Genomic DNA, 21,275 nt, shown 5'->3' on the forward strand with positions numbered 1-21,275 from the left:
GAGTGGTAAATCAATATTGGGATATTGTTGGATAAATAAATTCTACAAATATCAAAAAAATGTTTCCCTGAAACAGAAAATCAAAATATATTTTCCAAGGTGCAACTGGAGATAATTAAAAATGATTTAGAAGACCTTAGCCTAAGGGTCAAGATTTTTTGAAAATTTTGGATTAAGGTTCCTATGGACCAATAAGATTAATCTAAGTGTTGGGATAAGATCAATCCAAAGAATAAAAGAAAATACCCAAAAATGAGTAAGTTGAAGAGTTAAAAATTATGAAGTATTAATAAAAATGAGATATTTCGGAGTAATCATTCATTTTTGACACATTGGTAAGGAGAAGGGGGCCCTTCAAGGAGGTGCCTATTTCACATGTGTGTCTTCTCTCTCCTGGATCAAACCAAATCAAAAAGGGAGCCAAATTGGTCCAAATCTTGTCCAAATTCAACCAAACTGAAGCTGGAAAATTCTAGAACTCAGTTGGACTCAGTTAGTGGCCTCCCTCACCTATAATAGACCCTCATTCTTTTGTATTCTCATCTGTGAACTAAACTATGCCGGTATTACTCTAAGATAAGCTTATTTTCTATTATCCTCTAAAAATCCTCTACAAATTGAAGAGATTGGAGCTTCTCTCTCTCTTCAATTTTCCTTGGGAGTCTTCATCAACATACCAAACCAATTGATTGGTTGGGAGCCTCTACTTTGATTAAAGAATCAAGCAATCTAGGAGGTAAAGTGTGGTTTATGGTCTTTTTTTTTTTAATCTCCAAATGTTTCTCTCTTCTCAACCCCTCTCAAGCTTGAGAAGCATTCAATTGAATGGCTTTTTAATACAATTGAAGTTCTTTAATGAATTGTAGTGATAAAACACATAAATTTTCATTTATGCTTAAATTATAATATTTTTTTAAGTATTTCTCTCTAAAATTTCTAAAAAATTAACACATAAATCATTTTCATTCATAATATGAAAAGAGGACTTCCTACCATATTCTAGGATTAATCACCCTAGACTAATTGAATGATTCTCATTATAATCATAATTTGATTTTTATGTTTATGCATAAATAGTTAATTAGGAAAAAGAGAAATTTATAGTAATCCATTTTTATGTTAAAAGAGTAATCTCCATGACAATGGAAATCCATGTATTCCAATGAAGTAAGAGAAAAATTGTGATGCTAAAATAATGTATATTTTATTTAAAAATTAAAGAAGAATTTTAGTTAAATTTATCTTTTTGCATAGATAAATTTAAATGATGAAAGAAGAATTCCCACCATATTGAAATTTAAATATTTAAATGAGGAAAGTGTAATTCCTAGTGTAAAGAAATTAATGGAGATTTTTATTTAAATTTTAAGAGAAAATTTAGTTAAATTTATCTTTTTTCATAGATAAGTTTAAATGATGAAAGAGGAATTCCCATCATATTGGAATTCAAATATTTAAATCAGGAAAGTGTAATTCCTAGTGTAAAGGAATTAATGGAGATTTTTATTTAAATTTTAAGAGAAAATTTAGTTAAATTTATCTTTTTGCATAGATAAGTTTAAATGATGAAAGAGGAATTCCCACCATATTGGAATTCAAATATTTAAATGAGGAAAGTGTAATTCCTAGTGTAAAGGAATTAATGGAGATTTTTATTTAAATTTTAAAAGAAAATTTAATTAAATTTATCTTTTTACATAGATAAGTTTAAATGATGAAAGAGGAATTCCCACCATATTGGAATTCAAATATTTAAATGAGAAAAGTGGAATTTTAGCTTAATGGAATTAATGGATATTTTATGTAATTTTTAAGAAGAATTTTAAATAGATTTAATTTATGGTAAAAGAGAAATTCACGTGATGATTGGATTGCACTCATTAAAATGAGAAAAAGAGGGATTTCAAATTTATTCAAAAAAAATATGTATGATATTTAATTAAAAAGAAGAATTTTTATGATAATTAAGAAAAGATGGATTTGAATTAAATTTTAGTGTCAAAAGATGAAATTTCCACCATTATTCTATCTAATGAATTAAGGTTGAGAAATTATGTGATAGAAGGAATATCTTTGGATATTTTAATTGGTAAAATCACTAAATGGATATTTACCCAAAACTAGATGTTTGTCTGAAGGGAATCCTTGTAGAACTAAACCAAATGAATTTGGTTAGACTACGAGAGGAACGGACAGTAAACCTACTTGTCCATCTCTCGATCTGAATCAAGTAAAAACTTCATGTGACCAATTCCAGTTTCTAATCACAAAGAATAGACTACCAGAACTAAACTAGTTTTTCCTAGCCAAACTCACCAAGAATCTAGTTGGACAATCAGACTGAATGATGGGTAGATTACCCTAATGAGAGATCAAGGATCCTCATTATGAAACTGGGAATTATCGAAGAAGGGTTTTTGGAACCAATCTCAAATTAGAATTTTACTTGCATTGGAACCTCTGTTTTTTTAATTCAAAGGACTGTTTTACGCCAGAATGCTGGAGGAAGCATTTGGCTTATGTTTTTCTAAGAGGAGGTTCATTGGAGCTGACGAGGAGTCGTCAAGGGACGTCGCTTGCGGTAAATCCTGTCGAGGTCTTGATCTTGGTACGGTAAAAATGGTGCGCTTCTGGTACAATGGGCGAGGACCAACGAAGCTGTCCCTGAATGAAGTACTAGGAAACCTAAGGAGGATCCTAGAGGGTTCTGACCAGGCGATGCACGGGCTCGTGGTTTTCTAGGATACCCATGTGTACGTCGAGGAAGATTTTGGATGGACAAAAAGGAAAGATTTTTGGGAACCAAATTTTGATACTAGATCTCGTTGGTTGGCCAGTTGGTCTTCAACAGAGTCCAGAGGATATTATTGTAATATAATGGACTCGGAATTTTGAAAAATGATGATCAGAAATATTATGATTTCTATTGAAGGATTATTTTAAAGCCAGTCAAATCTGTTATAAATGTTAATTTCTTATTGGGTGTGTACGTGGTATGCCTACCTTAATTTTTGCATGAATCGCCGGCTAGGGGACCTAGGAATTCTTTTCCTCGGTACCCGGGCAAAAACACAACCAAATCTTTATAAAGGAATCCCACCAATACAGTGGTCGGGTGGTTGGCTAACCCATGGGCTGGATGGGCTGGATCGGAGGATTCCTGAGAAACAACTAGATACGATTGGTTACGTTAATTAGTTTAAATCCTGAGAAGAGCTTGTTCTGTGGGAGGGGATCAGCGATTGTGCCTCGTAAATGAGAAAAAAAGTGGTGATTCCATGGACCAAGTGCAAGTCTCTTCTTGATCTAACTATGTGACTTCAAGTTTGGTCAGATCAGCTTAACTAGTTAAGATTTTGACTCGTTAGAGTAATTCCCTCGTTAGATGATTTTTCCCTTGGTGAAATCGCCCGTGCCTTCCAGGCGAGGGGAGTCTTCCGGGCCCAGTCTCAGAGGGACCCGCCCGGGCTAGCCTCTCGAAATGGCGGAGCGAGTCTGACTCGGCTTGTTCGAGTTGCACAGCGGAAGAGATGAGATGCTCGAAGGTGAACGCAGTCATGTCTTGTGACTGGGTGAGGTCGGGAACACCAGAAAAGTATGGAACTTTCATCCAAAAAAATAAATTTTTTGATTAAAAATTCTTTATTAATGAGACTTGTGGAATGAAAATACATTACGAAAAATGCTTTCTCTGAGTTTTTTTTAAATCAATTTCTGATAAGAATTCGTTTATCCTTATTAGCTTTCAACAAAGCTCTAATACCAGTTGTGAGGTCCCCGTCCCCTCCGTGGTGGTGCCCTGCCAGGACGGAAGCGGCGTCGGCCTCCCGCGGGATGGGGATCCATACTCGAGGCCTCGCCCCCATGACACATCCAATTTTCGACTCTATAAATAATAGTATATCCATGGTAACTTTGTCATAGGAACTATTGTCCATCCACAACTCTTGTACTTTCTGCCAAAAGTCATATAAAATTTGTAATAAATACCCTAAAGCAAAAACATCAGATGCAGGAGTGTATGCATCTACCAAAAACGGATCATAAATTTCTGGGGCTATCCATGGCCGTTTATTTCGCTCTCTGTCTGCGTAGGAGACCGCCTGTGCCAGCTTCTCAGGGTTCTTGTCTGCTTCAAATACAAAATTGAGAGACATCCATTTTTTGGGCACTCTCAGCAGTAGCCCCCAATCGATAATACCTACGCGTGGCTTCAACTCTTGTAAAATCCAACACTACATTGAATGGATGTAGGTCGGTATGTACTTGTAATTCCTGCCAAATGTGCTGCCCGCTAGGCCTTCCACCAGGGCATGCATAATATGTGGCATGGTTATTACTATTTGTTTTATTTTAGAAAGTTCTAGATGACTTAAAGGAATATTATTGGGCGGGGGTTTTCTCCATCCTCGATCCAAACGGAAAATTGCTCTGGTGAACTCACTGAATCTGAAGGGGACCTTCAGAAGAGTATCACCAAGCGAGCCGCCATTATAGTATGGGAAAATAGTGATCCAAGGAGATTCTTTTGTGAAGGCAATACACCTGACAATTGATGGGTGTAGAACCTGCATGCCCTGCTCTGCCTGGAAGCTCTCAAACTTGGCGCTGCCTTCTCCTTTGTAGTGCTTTCCGCAAAAAGTAATGTGCTCTGGCAAAAATGATATACCTCTAACTGTATACTCTTTTACTGTGCCAAAAACACCAGAGCCTATTATTCGTCCTTCGAGCAGAGCCTTGTGCGGGACGCCAATTAGGTGTGTGCACATAGAATTGTAGATTGTGCGATTAATGGCACCCGTCCCACTCGCATCTGCCTGGCTGGACGTTGCAGCGACGTCCTGGGCAATGCGCACTCTTTTGAGGAGTGACTCTGCATCCAGCGCCTTCATGCGCTTGCTCTTGGCTCTTTGCTCGCTCCATACAGCGTCCCATAACTGTAGATGATGCATATTAGCTTCAGGCGGGGCGGCATCTCTAAGATCATTGCATGCTACACGCATGCTCTCCAAAATAGTTCGTGTTATATGTTGATGGTTGAAGTCTGCTATCTTTTGTCTATCAAGCAACTCAGCATTGCCTCCGCTTCAAAGTCGACGCTATGCATTTTCCCATATCTGCTCTAATAGATCTCGCATGCGTATCTCAGACTCATTGATCTTTTTGACTATGTCTTCTGCACATTGTGACACTGCAATGACTGCTTCAATGCGAATTGCTCGCAGAACGATTTTACGCTCTTCATGGGAAAGCATGTTGGCCGTCTTCGCAAATCTAGCAAATATCACTAAACACAACAAAAATGGAATATTAAACAACATTACTGAAATCAACATCAAGCAATACATCATCAAACGTGAGAGAACATCAACAAGTGTATCATTACTTATCAATGATCAAACAAAAATGGAATATCAAATAATATTACTGAAATCAACATCATCCAATACATCATCAAATGTGAGACAACCGCAACAAGTGTATCATTACTTATCAATGATCAAACAAAAACGGAATATCAAACAATATTACTGAACTCAACATCATGCAATACATTATCGAACGTGAGACAACCGCAACAAGTGCATCATTACTTATCATTACTTATCAAGTGTATACATGTTGCACTCCTCATCTACACACGTACCATGACAGAGAAGAGAGAGAGAGTTGTGAAGTGTATCATGAGAGAGACAGGGGGAGAGAGGGGGAGGAAGAGAGAGAGGTGTGACAGATAGAGAGAGAGGGAACATTAGATGACATTTTTAATAGTTTTGTGAGTTCCTAAAGAGAGGAAAATAATGTTTAGTATTCCTAAAGCACTCCTCATCTACACACCTATCGTGACAGAGAGAGAGAGAGAGAGAGAGAGAGAGAGAGAGAGAGAGAGTTGTGAAGTGTATCATGAGAGAGAGAGAGAGAGAGAGTTGTGAAGTGTATCATGAGAGAGAGAGAGAGAGAGAGAGTTGTGAAGTGTATCATCACAGAGAGAGAGAGAGGGGGGGAGGAAGAGAGAGAGTTGTGACAGATAGAGAGAGAAGAAACATTAGATGACATTTTCAATAGTTTTGTGAGTTCCTAAAGAGAGGAAAATAATGTATTGTTTTATATTTTAAAAAAATAGAGGGAGAAAAAGGAATTTATTAGGGATTATGTATATTTTAAGAGAAAAAAAAACTCCTCATCTACGCACCTATCGTGTTGTGAAGTGTATCATGAGAGAGAGAGAGAGAGAAAGAGTTGTGAAGTGTATCGAGAGAGAGAGAGAGAGAGAGAGAGAGAGAGAGAGAGAGAGAGAGAGAGAGAGAGTTGTGAAGTGTATCATGAGAGAGAGAGAGGGGGAGGAAGAGAGAGAGAGATATTCATTTTTTTGAGTCACATTATCATGAAATTAAACTTAAAGACAATATGATGTAAACTTTGATCCATGAAATACTCATGCCGCGTTACCAACCAAGTATCGCATGGATCACACACAATAAAAACAATACAAGTCGAATCAAGCAAATTTACGACATTTTTCTGACCGCATTAACGATCAAATGTTGCAATATGCAAAAAACAATATATGCACTAACGGACGACACCAACTTGCCGCGTTAATGACAAAATGCCGCCCGATTCTATGGAAATACGAATAGGATACGGACATACACTAGCCGCGTTACCGACCATATGCCGCATTTAACAAAGGGAAGGGAAGGGAAGGTGACATCGCCATAACGATACTATGCTTGCCGCGTTACCCGACTAGTACCGCTACGGTGTGCCATACTTACCATAGGACACAAACCAGCCGCGTTACCGACTATGTGCCCCAGGATAAGCACCATTCCGAAGAATGGCCTTACACACACAGTGGACCAACCACATCCTACTGCGCATTACGACAATGGGCGGCTGCTTGCACGAACACACACACCCACACACACCCACACAAACACACACACCCACAACTGTCATTACCTGTGTATACTGTCAGCCAATGAACTCCCAAAGGGCCCCTGGGCCCATATATATACAAAATTGTAGCCCGCCGGGCTAGATGACGACCCCGCCGGGGCCCGCCGAGGTTTTAATATTCCCAGCGGGACTGTCGGGTATTGCAAAATCCCAGCGGGATTTTAGCCGGTTACCAGGGAACCTCCCACCGGCTTTTTTGGGAACATGTTAACACGTTAACATGTTAATAACATGTTAACACATGTTATTAACAAAAAAAAAATTGTGATCACGTGAATATAAAATCATTGGCAAGGACCCTCGGGGGGTTCACCTCAAAAAATGTTAGTGTACCACATGAGTTCAACAGGAGGGGTTTTTTAATTAGATACATTGAGAAAAATTAACACAATTACATTAACAGGAGGGGTTTTTTAATTCAACTTTAGAAAAAAATCATTTAGTTCATAAGTAAAGAGGGGTTGTTTTATTGGGGGAAAATGTTTAGTTAAGGGGTTTTTTTAATACCTCTTGAACGCACGTGTGATACCTAGGGTTTTCTAGTAGTGCACCCCTCGAGCAAGGACCAAGGCCATGTCTTCACTTCCATGTACCTGATCCCTCTCCGTACTACTTTCCCAAAGCAATCATGGTACAGAGAGTTCACATCCATGCACATAATTTTCGTACATTACACCTTCAAAGTTTAGAATCTATGCAAAAAGGTGGAAAGCATGGCACAATCGTGATATCAAAGAAAGGGAGTTTAAGAAAGAAGATCTTGTGCTAGTTTATTATAGTCAATATTATAAATATTCAGGTAAGTTACGGATTAGATGGTTGGGACCTTTTATAATTTTATAAGTTTTTGATAATGGTTCTCTAAGTATAAAAGATTTTCCAAGGAGGGAATGAACCATTTCAAGTTAATGGAGTGAAACATCATGTAGTGTAAAATTGGAAAATGTCAAGTTAGTGAGTTGCCATAGAGGGTAGATAAAGCACTTAGTGTTGGAATTAGGGTTGCAGGAAAGCACACAAAGCTTGGAGAAGAAGAAGCAAGAATGCACACAACACAGAGTGTATTAGGTTGTGTCAATGTACAAAGATAAGTTAGCCCTAGAATAATGGGCGTATACAAGTAGGGGGAAAAAACCTCCTAAAGAGGGAAAAAGTGCCCTGGTGGTCCTAAGTGTTCACACACATCGCTGCCTATATATATGGTAACAAATCCCCCCTGGGAGTGATGGTGTGAACGAGAGCTGGCACTCATGTATAGGGAAGTGCCATGCCCGAAGTAGATCAGTCCACAAAGGGGAGCAAGCCCAAAGCTTTGCGGAAAGCTTCAAATTTCTCATGATGAGGAAGCGCCTTTGTGAAAAGATGAGCGAGGTTGTCCTGTGTTGGCACATATGCCAAGCTGATCTCTCCTACTGAGAGTCTCTCCCTGACATAGTGATAATGCACCTCAATGTGCTTTGTGCGAGCATGAAAAACTGGGTTTCTCACAACTGTCAACGTGCTCTGACTGTCAGTGTAGATAGAGGTGGCAGACTCCTGTCCAACACCCAAGTCAGCCACCATAAGCCGTCTGAGCCACACACACTCAACCGTAGTTGTGAAAGCTGCCTTGTACTCAGCTTCACAACTAGAAGTGGCCACAGTAGGTTGCTTCTTGCTCAACCAAGATATGCATGAGCTACCGAGCATGAAACAAAAAACACTTGTGGACACTCTTGTGTCATAGCAACCAGCCCAATCTGAGTCCGAAAAAGCATGTAAATCTGGCGGCAATAATCCCCCCTTGGGATAAAATAGCCCAAGATGTATGGTGCCACTCAAGTAGCGAAAGATGCATTTAACTGCCTTCCAATGTTGAGACCCTGGGCTATGCATAAACCTGCTCACCTGTGAGACTGCAAACTGAATGTCCGGCCTCGTAATGCATACATAAATGAGGCAACCAACAGCTGTCTGATAGAGTGTGACATCAAAGTGATCTCCAGCATCATGAAGACTCAACTTCAAACCTATCTCCATTGGAGTAGCAATAGGCTTGTAGTCTTCAAGGCCAAATCTCTGCAACAATGTCTCAATATACTTTGTCTGACACAAAGCAATACCTCCATCACACTGTTTAAATTGTATCCCCAAATAATGATGCAAATGCCCCAAATCTGACATCTCAAAAGAGGCATTCAAATCAGCCTTAAAAATCAGCAATATGACTTTCATTTGGTCCTGTGAGCAGCATGTCATATCGACATAGAGAGCAATGATTAGATGTACATCATCCACACATTTAACATACAAAGTGCTTTTTGTAGGACTATTCTGAAAACCATGTGCAGTCAAATATGCATGTATCTTTTCATACCAAGCTCATGGAGCTTACTTTAAACCATATAAAGCCTTTTTCAACCTGCACACTTTGTTTTCATGCCCTCTTTGAACAAAACCACGAGGCTACGATACATACACCTCCTCATGCAAATCTCCATTCAAGAACGCAGTCTTTATGTCCAACTGATGTACATTCCAACCATTATGAGCTGCCAATGCACAAATGCTACGAATGGTAGTCATACGACAAGTGGGAGCAACGGTCTCATTAAAATCAATGCCATTTTCTTAAGCATAACCCTTTGCAACAAGTCTAGCCTTATAGCGATCAACACTGCCATCTGGCTTTCGTTTTCAACTTAAAAACCCACTTACATCCAATGATCTTTTTACCAATAGGCAAATCACACAAAGACCATGTACCATTCTTCATTATAGCATCATATTCACTTTGCATTGCAGCCAACCAATTTTCTGATTTTTGTGCCTCATCAAATGAAAGAGGTTCTTCCTCTTCACACATACTAGACACAGCCAAAGCATAACAATCTGATGCATAAGAGGCATGCTGAAAACTTGAATGAGTACGACTAGACATGGATGCATCAATTTTACTATCACGCAAGGTTTGCACTAGCCATTTAGGCATACCTCTAGCCTGCTCATTTTCAGCCCTATCCTCATAAATTACATCCTGTAAATCTGCATCAGAAATAGGCTGATCCATGATGTTGTTTGAAATCTGCATAGGCTGAATATTTGCCTCATTAGGACTTACATTTGAATTCCCACTTGTAAATAGAGGCAACAACGTATCAAATACATCCCGTGAGCTCACACCTATCTCTTTGGTACTACATGATAACAAAGGTTGCACAACATCTTCCACAAAAACAACATCTCGCCTAATCAAGATACGCTTTGACTGCAAATGATACAATCTGTAACCCTTGCTCTCAGCACTGTAACCAACAAAAATGCATTTGACAGACTTATCATCCAATTTTCTATGTTGTTGCACAGGCACGAAAGCATAGGCCAAGCAACCAAAGACACGCAAGTGACCAATAGAAGGCTTCCTGTGCCATGCCAAGCTTCGTATGGAGTAACAGACTGTAAGGCCTTAGTGGGACACCTGTTAAGTACATATGCAGCACACATGACATCCTCAAGCCAAAACGCATGTGGCAAAGCTTGGCTCTTAACCATACATCGTGCCATCTCCATAAGTGACCTATTTTTCCTCTCAGCAACACCATTTTGCTGAGGGGTATATGGCACTGTACATTGGTGTTTTATCCCACGACTAGCCAGAAATGCATCAAACTCTTTAGACATGTACTCCCCCCCTCGATCAGAACGGAGGGTGCCCACAGTACAATTGGATACATTTTCAGCCCATAAGCAAAAATTGTTTAAAGCACAAAAACACTTCAGACTTTGCCTTCAGTGGATATACCCATGCATGCCTTGAGTAATCATCAATGAAAGTCACGAAGTACAAGTGTTTACCAAATGACGGAGTTTGCATAGGCCCACATACATCACTATATACAAGTTGCAATTTGCGAGTGGCCCGCACAGAACCATCCTTTGGAAACGCAGAACGCTGCATTTTACCGAAAATAATACAGCCTTCACAAACATGTTTCAATGGTGCCTCAAGAGGGGGCAATGAAGCAACCATATCAAATTTTCGCAAACGCAGCAAACGCAGCAAAGTTCAGATGACCAAAATGAGCATGCCATAGTTTTGCATCTGAAACTGCCTTTTCATTAGAAACTGCATTTGCTGAATCTTCCACACACTTGTCATAATAATTGAGCCTATACAGCCCACGAAACAAGGTGCCAGATGTAATAATCATATCACCAGAAGTCAAATCATGAACAGTACATCTGTCATCTATAAATTTGACTACAAGTCCAAGTCTAGCAAGCGGCGCAGAGATAGACAATAGATTCTTCTTTATCCCTGGCACATACAAAGCATCTGAAAGTGTGAAAGCGCTGCCATTTGCAGTAGTAAGCATAATTTAATGAACGCCCTTCACTGGGTAAGAAGCATTATTAGCACATGTGACAGTATTCCCATTAGAGACAGCCTCAAGGCAAGTGAACATATCACAATGCGATCATGTGTACGGGATGGGTCATACTGGCAATACACGCTAAACGCCCATTCTGTATCCTGCACAACATTTGCAGAATCTGTATTTGTAGAAGCATCCGCTATTGTGGCTGCATTTGACTCTTTCTTCTTTGCCTCCTTAGCCTTTAGCTTAGGGCAATTCTTAATGACATGATCAGTTACCTTACAATAGTTGCACCTGATCTTTTTCTTGCCTTTATCAAGAGCCTTCTCAGACCTATTGTTGCTACCTGTGGAAGGAGAAGAAGTTGTAGACCTACTAATAGGAGAAGAAACAGTGAAAGGGACTGCCTTACCACTTCTTCTCTGCTGGGCAGCAACAAATGCCTGATCAACTGCATGCTTCCTAGCCCTTTTTTGCCTGGATTGCGCTTCTTGCAAGAGCTTGTTGACTAAAGTATCATACTTGACAACATTAGGTCTGTCCTCTCAGTAACAAGTCTCCACGTGGAAGCAAAAGTCTGATATGACTCAGGTAAAACATCAAGAACAGTTTGTACAAGAGAATGATCAGGAATAATCTCACCTGTAGAAATCAACTGTTCCTTGAGATCTTTAATCTCATCAAGAAAAACATTCATGTCATCATCTTCCTGCATAATCTTCGATTCTAGCCCTTTACGCAGGTAAGAGATTTTTGCCTCGTCACGACCTGCATACAAACCAGCTAGAATATCCCAAGCCTGTTTTGCTGCTTTAGCTGAATGAATATGTGGAGTGATGTTACGTTTGACAGAAAGTGCAATCAAGGCATGAGCTTGCGCATCTTTATCATCCCAACAAGCTTGTTCAGCAGTGGGTAAAACAGCAGCAACAGTAGAACGCTAGAACCTGCAACATCCTCAACAGATCCTACATCCACAGAACCTGGATGTACATCCATACCCTACACAATGTTCCACACTCCTTTTGCAACCAAAACATGTTGCATCATGTATGCCTAAAGTGGGTAGTTGCTGTCTCCATTTAATTTATCATCAGCAGACAACATGTGAAATACATCATTGCTATTATTAGCCATGGCCACTGACTGAAACTGATGCAAAAGCTACCTGTAATGAAGCAAAGACTGAACAGAAAACAACTTGTGCTATGTAGCACGGTCCACAATAGAATACGTATGCCTATTTTGCAGAAAACTGCACTGTCAAAATTTTTGCACAAAGTGACGAAAACACCTGTACAAAACTTGTAATGCAAAAACAGAGCCCGAATTGACCTCAGATGCAATTTCTGAGAACGCAAAGCCCTATGGGCGGATCTGCAGAGTATAGGGACCTACAAGCGCTCGTGAAAGCTCACCTCAATCGGAGAACATGAGTCGGAGGGTGCTAGCGGCGTAGCCCTCGGAGCCGATGCCTGCTTTGATACCAATTGTTGGAATTAGGGTTGCAAGAAAGCACACAAAGCTTGGAGAAGAAGAAGCAAGAATGCACACAACACAGTGTATTAGGTTGTATCAATGTACAAAGATAAGTTAGCCCTAGAATAATGGGCGTATATACAAGCCGGGGAAAAAAACCCTCCTAAAGAGGGAAAAAGTACCTCGGCGGTCCTAAGTGTGTTCACACACATCACTACCTATATATATGGCAACACTTAGATATTTTTAATGTTTTACCTATGAATATTCAGAATAAGTGGACAAAGTTGTTTGTAAGATTGTGTTGAAGAAAGTAGAAGCAGATAATTATGAAGATAAACAATGCAAGAGTAATGAAATGTTTTACCTTATGAATATTTAGAATAAGTGGGCAAAGTTGATTGTAAGTTGTGTTAAAGAAAGTAGATACAGATAATTATGAAGATAAACAATGCAAGAGTAATGAAATGAAGGTTTTAACATTGTGAGGTCATATATTTTCGATGGAGCAGTATGAGTACACTAGCGTTGGATGGGAATAGTTTGGAGGAGCATCATCAGGGACTTTTCCAGATTCCTCCTTTTCAAACCCATTCATGGTATTTATATGCATTTAGGGCTGAGTGTTGCCATGGTGAGTTGTTTGTGCATTTGTTTTTATTGAAATTTCATCCTATCATATTATGTGAGTTATGTGAGGAGAATATTACATGCCATTTCATATTTGCATTGGCATTGTAGGACAAACTTTAGAAGTTATGGTGATAGTTTGATTAAATGTATGGTAGGAATGGCCCCTCAAAGGCATGATGTAGAGAGTATCTTTAGACTAGTAAGAGGTTTTGATAAGTCGTTAAGGATTGAGGGACATGAGTGAGCACTGTCTTTTGACGAGATTCTTTTACCTCGTGTATGTTTATTTTGGGAGAGTGTGATAGGCTTTATAGATAGTAGAGGTGATGCTAGAGTTTTAGTAGATTTTCATGTAGTTAGCCTGCCTTATCATAGTTTAGTAGCATCAGTGCCTCTTATATTATTGGATAAAGTTTATGATTTAGATGAGGAGGCATGGCAATTAGTGGAAGCTCCTATTTGGACGTACTTGTTTCATGTTGATGATGATTCTGATGAGGGTAGTAGGTACCATATGTGGCTTACTGCTTGGAGGAGTTGTGGCAAGGTGATGTCAGTAGCGTAGGTGAGAGTGTGTGAGTTATTTTGTTGATTTTTAGGTTTTCTTTGTTAAAGACCAAAAAAAATAAAAATTTAAAAAACAAAAAACGAGCAAAAAAAAAAGTTTGGACTATGTTGTTTGGTGTAGTTATATTGTTATAAACAGGTTTGAATTTGAAAAGTATGAAGAATATTGTGGATAAGGGGAGCTATAGATGTGGATACGAGAAAGTTACAATGAAGAAACAAAGTTTTACGAGACAATGTGAATGATGAGGTGTATTCGAGCCTTAATTTTGGCGATATTAGTTGTGATGTTAATGTGTGTTTTTTTTAAATTGTATTAATTGAAATGGTAAAAGAGTGTGTGAGTGAAAGTGAAAGACTAAAAACGTGTGAGTAAGAGTAAGTGAGGATAATTGCTAAGAATTAAAAAATAATAAATCAAATCAAAAAACAAAAAAATCCCAAAAAAAACGACCAAGAAGATAACCATCACCTAGTGGGATTCTTTGTAGGTTTTTGGGGTCATTCTTGGTATTGATATCGAGGCTTGGAGATGATGCCTTTATCTTTCTTGGGGTGGGACCTTATGTCTACAAATTGTGTTAATAAAGGTTAAGGTAAAATTCATCACTGTATTTTAGGAGGTTCTTAGTGGCTTTTAGATCCTCTATGGAGGTCTTTGAGCCATTGCTTTGGTTTCTACGGGGTGGTGCCTTAAGCCTAAATGTGATGGCAAAGGGGAATTTCACAAAGTTAAATAAGAGGAGGAGATATAATAAATACTTTCTAGGAAGTCTGATTACTTAGTAATCGTAGTTGTTTGTGTAGTTATAATATAGGGTTTTGGGATTAGTTCTATGAAGGGGTATTGGGCTAGAGACTTAGGTCATAACCGTAGACATGCTCTTGAGTAGTGTTTAAGTATGAGGTGAATCTATCTTGGTTTTGAAGAGAGTTAGTTCTAGTGTTTCTCTTATTAAATAAGAGGAGGAGAAAATAGCTATTTTTAGCAATAAAATTAGTTTGCACGAAAAAAATCATTTTTTAGATTTTGGGATATTTTTTCCTATGTTTTAGAATATGTGGCTCATCTCTCAGCCAAACTAATATATTTAGTATTTTTTTAGTCAAAAAATAATAAAGCGACAGGGAGTCGGATTAGCGTGTGGCTAAGCTTGGGGAAGGTCTATAGCTTTAAGGCATAAATAACTGTTAATAGTTCCAAGTCATGGACTGCATAATTTCTCTCATGAGGCTTAAGCTTTCTAAATTTCTAAGCCACATTTGTTTTGCCTCAAAATCCCCCAATAGCTAACTCATTAGCATGAATGATGACATCAAACGGCTTTCCAAACTCTAGTAACTTTAAAAATGGATTTATGACTAAGGCTCTCTTTAACTTATCAAAAGCACTTTGACACATACGATGAATTTTTCTTATGTCGAGAGTGGTCAAAGGAGAGGCTATCTTAACATATGTGGGTATAAAAATCATGTATCATCCGATCAACCCTAGAAATCCCTGAACTTCTTTTACTGTCTTGGGCTCAGGCCAATCTATTTATGGCTTGCACCTTAGCTAGTCTGCCAAAATTCCATCTGTAAACATAATAAAGCCCAAATATTTGATTTGATCGAGGAAAAAAGTGCACATGCTCTTCTTGGCCTACAACTTGTCCTTCATGTGAGGATCTCTAGGACCTTGTGTACATGCTTCTCGTGATTTATTACATTCTTGGAGTAAAAACTAGTGTGCCGAAAATAGCAAGAGATGGCCATTCGGGAGTTAAATTTGGCTAGAAACGTTCATTTAGGGGTAGTTGAACATCCAAAATATGAAGGGGTGGACATATGTGTGTGGACGGGCATGAATGTGAACAAGGACGGGGCGGTTAAGCAAGAAGGGGGCACCAACTTGAAGTAGAGGGGGCTGATTGTGGAGATTTGGCAGAGAATCAGGAGCAATTGGAGCAAGTTTTTTGGCGTTGATGTATGGGAAAATGATTTGCAATGGTCAGTTTCTGATTCCCCTCTCCTTTTCGTTCATTTCTAGGGTTTGGAATTAGTGCATGATTAGTGATTGAAAGCTTCATATTGCATGACTTGGGGGAGATTATGAGATTCTCAGAGTTGGAGGATCAAATTGCTATGCATTTCTCATCATTTTCCTCTCTTGATTTTGCTTGATTCAATACATGATTAGTGGCTAATTAGTGAGGGTATTAGAGAATAAAAATGGCTTAACTGAAGTATTAAATGGAGCAAAGAGGAGTGGAGATTGATGATAAATCAAGCTAAGGACTTATTGGACAACTCAAAATTGATTAAGAACATAAAAATTTGAAAATGCATCTTCAATCCTTCCAAAAAGAGAACTCACTCACACACACACACACACACACACACACACACACACACACACACTAAGGTCATGGCATTAAATATGTGGACCCACGATAATTTGCCATGCCAATTTACATTGCATTTTGCACTGTAAAACATATAAAATAATATAATTTAATAGCCAAAATGCTAAAAATGTGTTGATGAATAGCCCATAAATGTGCCAAATAATTCAAAAATTTGGGGGTTAACAGAGCAACTAGGGCAAAAAGAGCTCGACTGCTATTGAAGAGAGAGAGAGAGAGAGAGAGAGAGAGAGAGAGAGAGAGTTGTGTTAATGTCTAAAAGGCCAAAAGACCTATGAGACCAAACAAAATCGAAGAGAGAGAGAGAGAGAGGTATTAACGTCGGTAGAATGCAACACGAGGGCATATACGACTAATGGTGAGACTTGAACTCGGGTGGATCATGGCCTTTATAAAGGAGAGAGAGAATTATATTAATTTTTGTAGAAGGTCAAATGACCTATGAGACGGGGAGAAAGAGGGGGAGAGAGAGTTATGAGAATTATATTAATGTTTCAAATGACCTATGAGTTGGTGGTCCAAAAAGAGAGAGAAACACTTGCAGTACTTTCTCCATTGCTTGCAACAGAGGGGACCAGTAAACGAGAGACAGAGAGAGAGAGAGAGAGAGAGAGAGAGAGGGTCGGTCAAGTGAAGGGCAGACTGTTGAGTCGCTGCCATGCTTATTCATGCACGGTAGGGAAGGCCGCAAATCATCAACAAACCCCCGTCTAATCCTTGCGTGTTGCCCTCCTACATGGGTATGTCCAACGTCCGAGTAGTGGAGCGGAGATGCAGACATCACGAGCACGGACCGCGCGCTTGTGGAAGGAATACTTGCGGGATCCCTCCCAGTGGTGCGACAACCGGAAGAGCAAAGTAAGCCCCTTTCCTGCTTATCAAGTAAGTGCTCATGCTACTTGATTAGTTACTCCCCCTTCTGTCCTGTGTGTGCATGCTTTAGAAAAACCCTAGGGCCCCAGATTTCAAGCATAAACTCACCAAGGAGTCGCTATGGATGGAGAGCTGGTACAATCCAAGTTGGATTAAAGACAGGCTGTGGCAAGAGGGGATGTGCAAATCACGAGAAGAAGAAGTGATGTACATTTCTGGCGGTGGTTGGAGGATGCTCAGCTTAGAGGAGGCATTGCCTTCACTGGAACAAGGGCTGCTGCCTCATCCTTCCATGGAGGACTTTGCACACATCTTGCAGGAGTGCAGGATGGAAAGAGACAGAGCATACGCACTGCGCTTGCACGCCTACATGCACAAAAGTGGGCTGGAATCTCATACATCACTGGGGAACTACCTCGTTCTGATATTAGTGGAAGTTGGAAGCATGCATGATGCCCAGCAAGTATTTGACCAGTTGGAGTGTCGCAATGAGAGGACTTGGAACTCCCTCATCACAGGTTATATCAAATGTGGGAAGCCACAACATGCTCTCATCATGTACCAGAAAATGCAAAAGGATGATTCGATACATCCCAATGGGCATACTTTTGTGGCGTTGTTGAAGGCTTGTGCGAAGCTCAAAGATCTGAAAAGTGGTCTCGAAATACATGCTAAGGTTGCCAGAATGGGGTTGCTTGAAAGAGACCTTTTTGTTGGCAGCGCCTTGGTTGATATGTATGCCAAATGTGGCTCTCTTGTCAAAGCACACAAAGTGTTTGATAAGCTTCCAATTCGAAATGTTGTCTCATGGACCACACTTATCGCAGGATATGCTGATCATGGGTATGGTGAGGAAGCACTCAAGTGTTTTGAACAGATGCAACTTGAGGGTGTCTCTCCGGATGCAGTCACGTTTGTTTGCAGCTTGAAAGCTTGTGGCAGGATAGGAGCCGCAGACAAGGGCCGTGAAATACATGCTGAGATTGGAAGACAGGGATTGCTGGAAAGAGATCTTGTCGTTGGCAACGCCTTGGTCGATATGTATGCCAAATGTGGTGCGCTTGCCTTAGCACAGCAAGTGTTTGACAAGCTTCCCGTCCGAGATGAAGTCTCCTGGACTGCACTTATTGCAGGATATGCTGAACATGGGCATGGTGAGAAAGCACTTAAGTGTTTCGAACAGATGCAACGCGAGGGTGTCTCCCCGGATGCTGTTACATTCATTTGCAGCTTGAAAGCTTGTGGTAGCATAAAAGCCACAGACAAGGGCCAAGAAATACATGCTGAGATTGAAAGACAGGGTTTGTTGGAAAGAGACCTTGTTGTTGGCAACACCTTGGTCGATATGTATGCCAAATGTGGCTTGCTTGCCATAGCACAGCAAGTGTTTGACAGGCTTCCAGTTCGAAATGTGGTCTCATGGAATGCATTAATTGAAGGATATGCCGAACATGGGCGAGGTGAGGAAGCACTCAAGTGTTTTGAACAGATGCAACTTGAGGGTGTCTCTCCAGATGTTGCCACGTTTGTTTGTAGCTTGAAAGCTTGTGGCAGCGTAAGAGCCACAGAAAAGAGTGGAGAAATACATGCTGAGATTGAAAGACAGGGGTTGCTGGAAAGAAACCTTGCTGTTGGCAACACCTTGGTCGATATGTATGCCAAATGTGGCTCCCTTGCAAAAGCACAGCAAGTGTTTGATGGGCTTCCAGTTCGAAATGTCGTCTCTTGGAATGCATTAATCCAAGGATATGCTGAACATGAGAGTGCTGAGGAATCACTCAAGTGTTTCGAACAGATGCAACACGAGGGTGTCTCCCCGGACGCTGTCACATTTGTTTGCAGCTTGAAAGCTTGTGGTGGCATAGGAGCTGCAGACAAGGGTGAAGAAATACATGCTGAGATTGAAAGACAGGGGTTGCTAAAAAGAAACCCTGTTGTTGGCAATGCCTTGGTCGATATGTATGCCAAATGTGGCTCCCTTGCAAAAGCACAAGAAGTGTTTGACAGGCTTCTAGTTCGAGACGTAGTCTCATGGAATGCATTAATTGCTGGATATGCTGAACATGGGCTTGGTGAGGAAGCCATCAATTGTTTTGAACAGATGCAACTTGAGGGTGTCTCCCCAGACGCTGTCACGTTTGTTTGCAGCTTGAAAGCTTGTGGCAGCAGAGGAGCCACAGGCAAGGGTGGAGAAATACATGCTGGGATTGAAAGACAGGGGTTGCTGGAAAGAGATCTTTTTGTTGGCAGCTCCTTGGTTGATATGTATGCTAAATGTGGCTCCCTTACAAAAGCACAGCAAGTGTTTGATAAACTTCCAGTGCGGAATGTTGTCCCCTGGAATGCATTAATGGCAGGATATGCACAGCTTGGAGAAAGCGATAATGTTTTCCATATGTTTGACAGAATGCTAGGAGATGGTATAAAGCCAAATCTGGTCACCTTTGTTGTTGTTCTCAGTGCATGCAGTCGTACAGGTCTATTTAATAAGGGCCAGTCATACTTTGAGGCAATGAGCAAAGACTATGGCATCACTCCAACCCTTGAGCACCAGGCTTGCATGGTTGATGTCCTTTGCCGGGCAGGCCAGTTAGACAAGGTGGTAGCCATGATCAAGAAGATGCCGTGTTGTCCTGATCTTGTGGTTTGGCATACTGTGCTGGGTGCTTGTAGAAATTGGGGAAATGTGGAGTTTGGAAAACATGCCTTTGAACATGCATTGCAGTTGGATGAAAAGGATTCTGTAGCCTATGTCTTAATGTCTCACATCTATGCAGGTGGTGACTTGCAGAAGGAAGCTAACAAGGTTGAGGTAATGAGAGTGTAATATCAAACATGGAAAAGACGAGGAGATTGTTGGTGGATTGAGGACACGGCCAAAATTGTGCATTCATTCCTTTGGAAGGGGTAACACACATCCCAAAAGAAGTAGTTTTGATGCAAAGCTAGAAGATAGGAAGGGCATATCTCAAGTGTGCATTGGGTGTCACATGACATTTTTGTTGATTTAAAGAAAGATCTGTTATCTAGGCATTGTGAGAAGTTGGGTATCATGTATGCTGGAATGTTCAAAATCTCTGGGTTTGTAATGACAGCCATTTGGCTACAGCAATTATATCCAAAATAGGACAGGGAATCATTCTTGTCAAAGATGCAAAAAGCGCTTGCACTTTTGAGGAAGGTGTTTTGGTGCAGACTGGTGGTGACGGTAGTGCAACTGCAGTAGCCAATCTGGGGAGCTTGAATCTTGGTTGAATATTAGCGGAGTCTTATGTGCTTCTTGGTGTGGCTCAGGAGTTGGCTTTGCTCCACTTCGGGAGTGACATTATTTACGAAAGACCCCAAGGGTCTATGAGACCAAAAGTGATACAACGGTACCAAGGATATACTAAGCCATGGAAAACTTATAGAAAAAGTAAAAAGAAAACATCTAACACTAGTGTATGTACATGTAATCAGCAGATGATCCTGTATAGAATGAGATATGCCGTGATCAGCTAATGACGATACCACCCTCAGCTAGAACTTATCTGATGGTGGAGGGAATGCCAGGCCTTTGTGATGGGAGCATGTAATGGAAAATAAAATAGAAAGAAAACATAAATATAGCTATCTCACTGGGGATTACATTCCAAATGGCACCACGCACATCCAAAAATGAATGTCTCAACTGCATGAATCATCACCTCATGGCGGCATCCTTAAGGTCCAAAAATACCCCTCATAGCTGACATCTATATGGGCATAGGTGTGATCATCCAAATACACATGATCACTGTGCATACGGAAAATCTCCACCATCAAGCGTAGAGTAAACGTCATCATAGTGGGAATCTCCATCGTCAAAACTATCATCACATGCTTCACTATCAAGCATACATGCATCATCATAATCATTCCCATCCTCATGATAGGTGGTAGTACAATGATAATAATCCGACACACCCTCCATAGGTGCAACTCTCTCTATGTCATCCTCTATGCAATGAGCATA

General features: G+C 40.2%; 1 protein-coding gene across 1 annotated transcript; it reads left to right on the forward strand.

Annotated features, from left to right (window-relative positions):
- Positions 1-16,841: 16,841 nt before the first annotated feature.
- Positions 16,842-20,917, forward strand: LOC147622321 (pentatricopeptide repeat-containing protein At2g39620-like). The gene is made up of 2 exons (XM_086823421.1): positions 16,842-17,266; positions 17,352-20,917. Exons 1-2 carry the CDS (start codon positions 17,180-17,182, stop codon positions 20,106-20,108), a joined length of 2,844 nt encoding a protein of 947 aa, XP_086679547.1. The 5' UTR covers positions 16,842-17,179; the 3' UTR covers positions 20,109-20,917.
- Positions 20,918-21,275: the final 358 nt, after the last annotated feature.

The sequence above is a fragment of the Cibotium barometz genome, chromosome 29 (assembly GCF_041138505.1).
Source record: "Cibotium barometz isolate CiBa-2024 chromosome 29, ASM4113850v1, whole genome shotgun sequence".
Taxonomy (NCBI): domain Eukaryota; kingdom Viridiplantae; phylum Streptophyta; class Polypodiopsida; order Cyatheales; family Cibotiaceae; genus Cibotium; species Cibotium barometz.

Coding starts and splice junctions, on each gene's coding strand:
- LOC147622321 (XM_086823421.1), top strand. CDS start 17,180: ATGCAGACATCACGAGCACGGACCGCGCGCTTGTGGAAGGAATACTTG. Junction 17,267..17,351: donor GCGACAACCGGAAGAGCAAA/GTAAGCCCCTTT, acceptor TGCATGCTTTAG/AAAAACCCTAGGGCCCCAGA.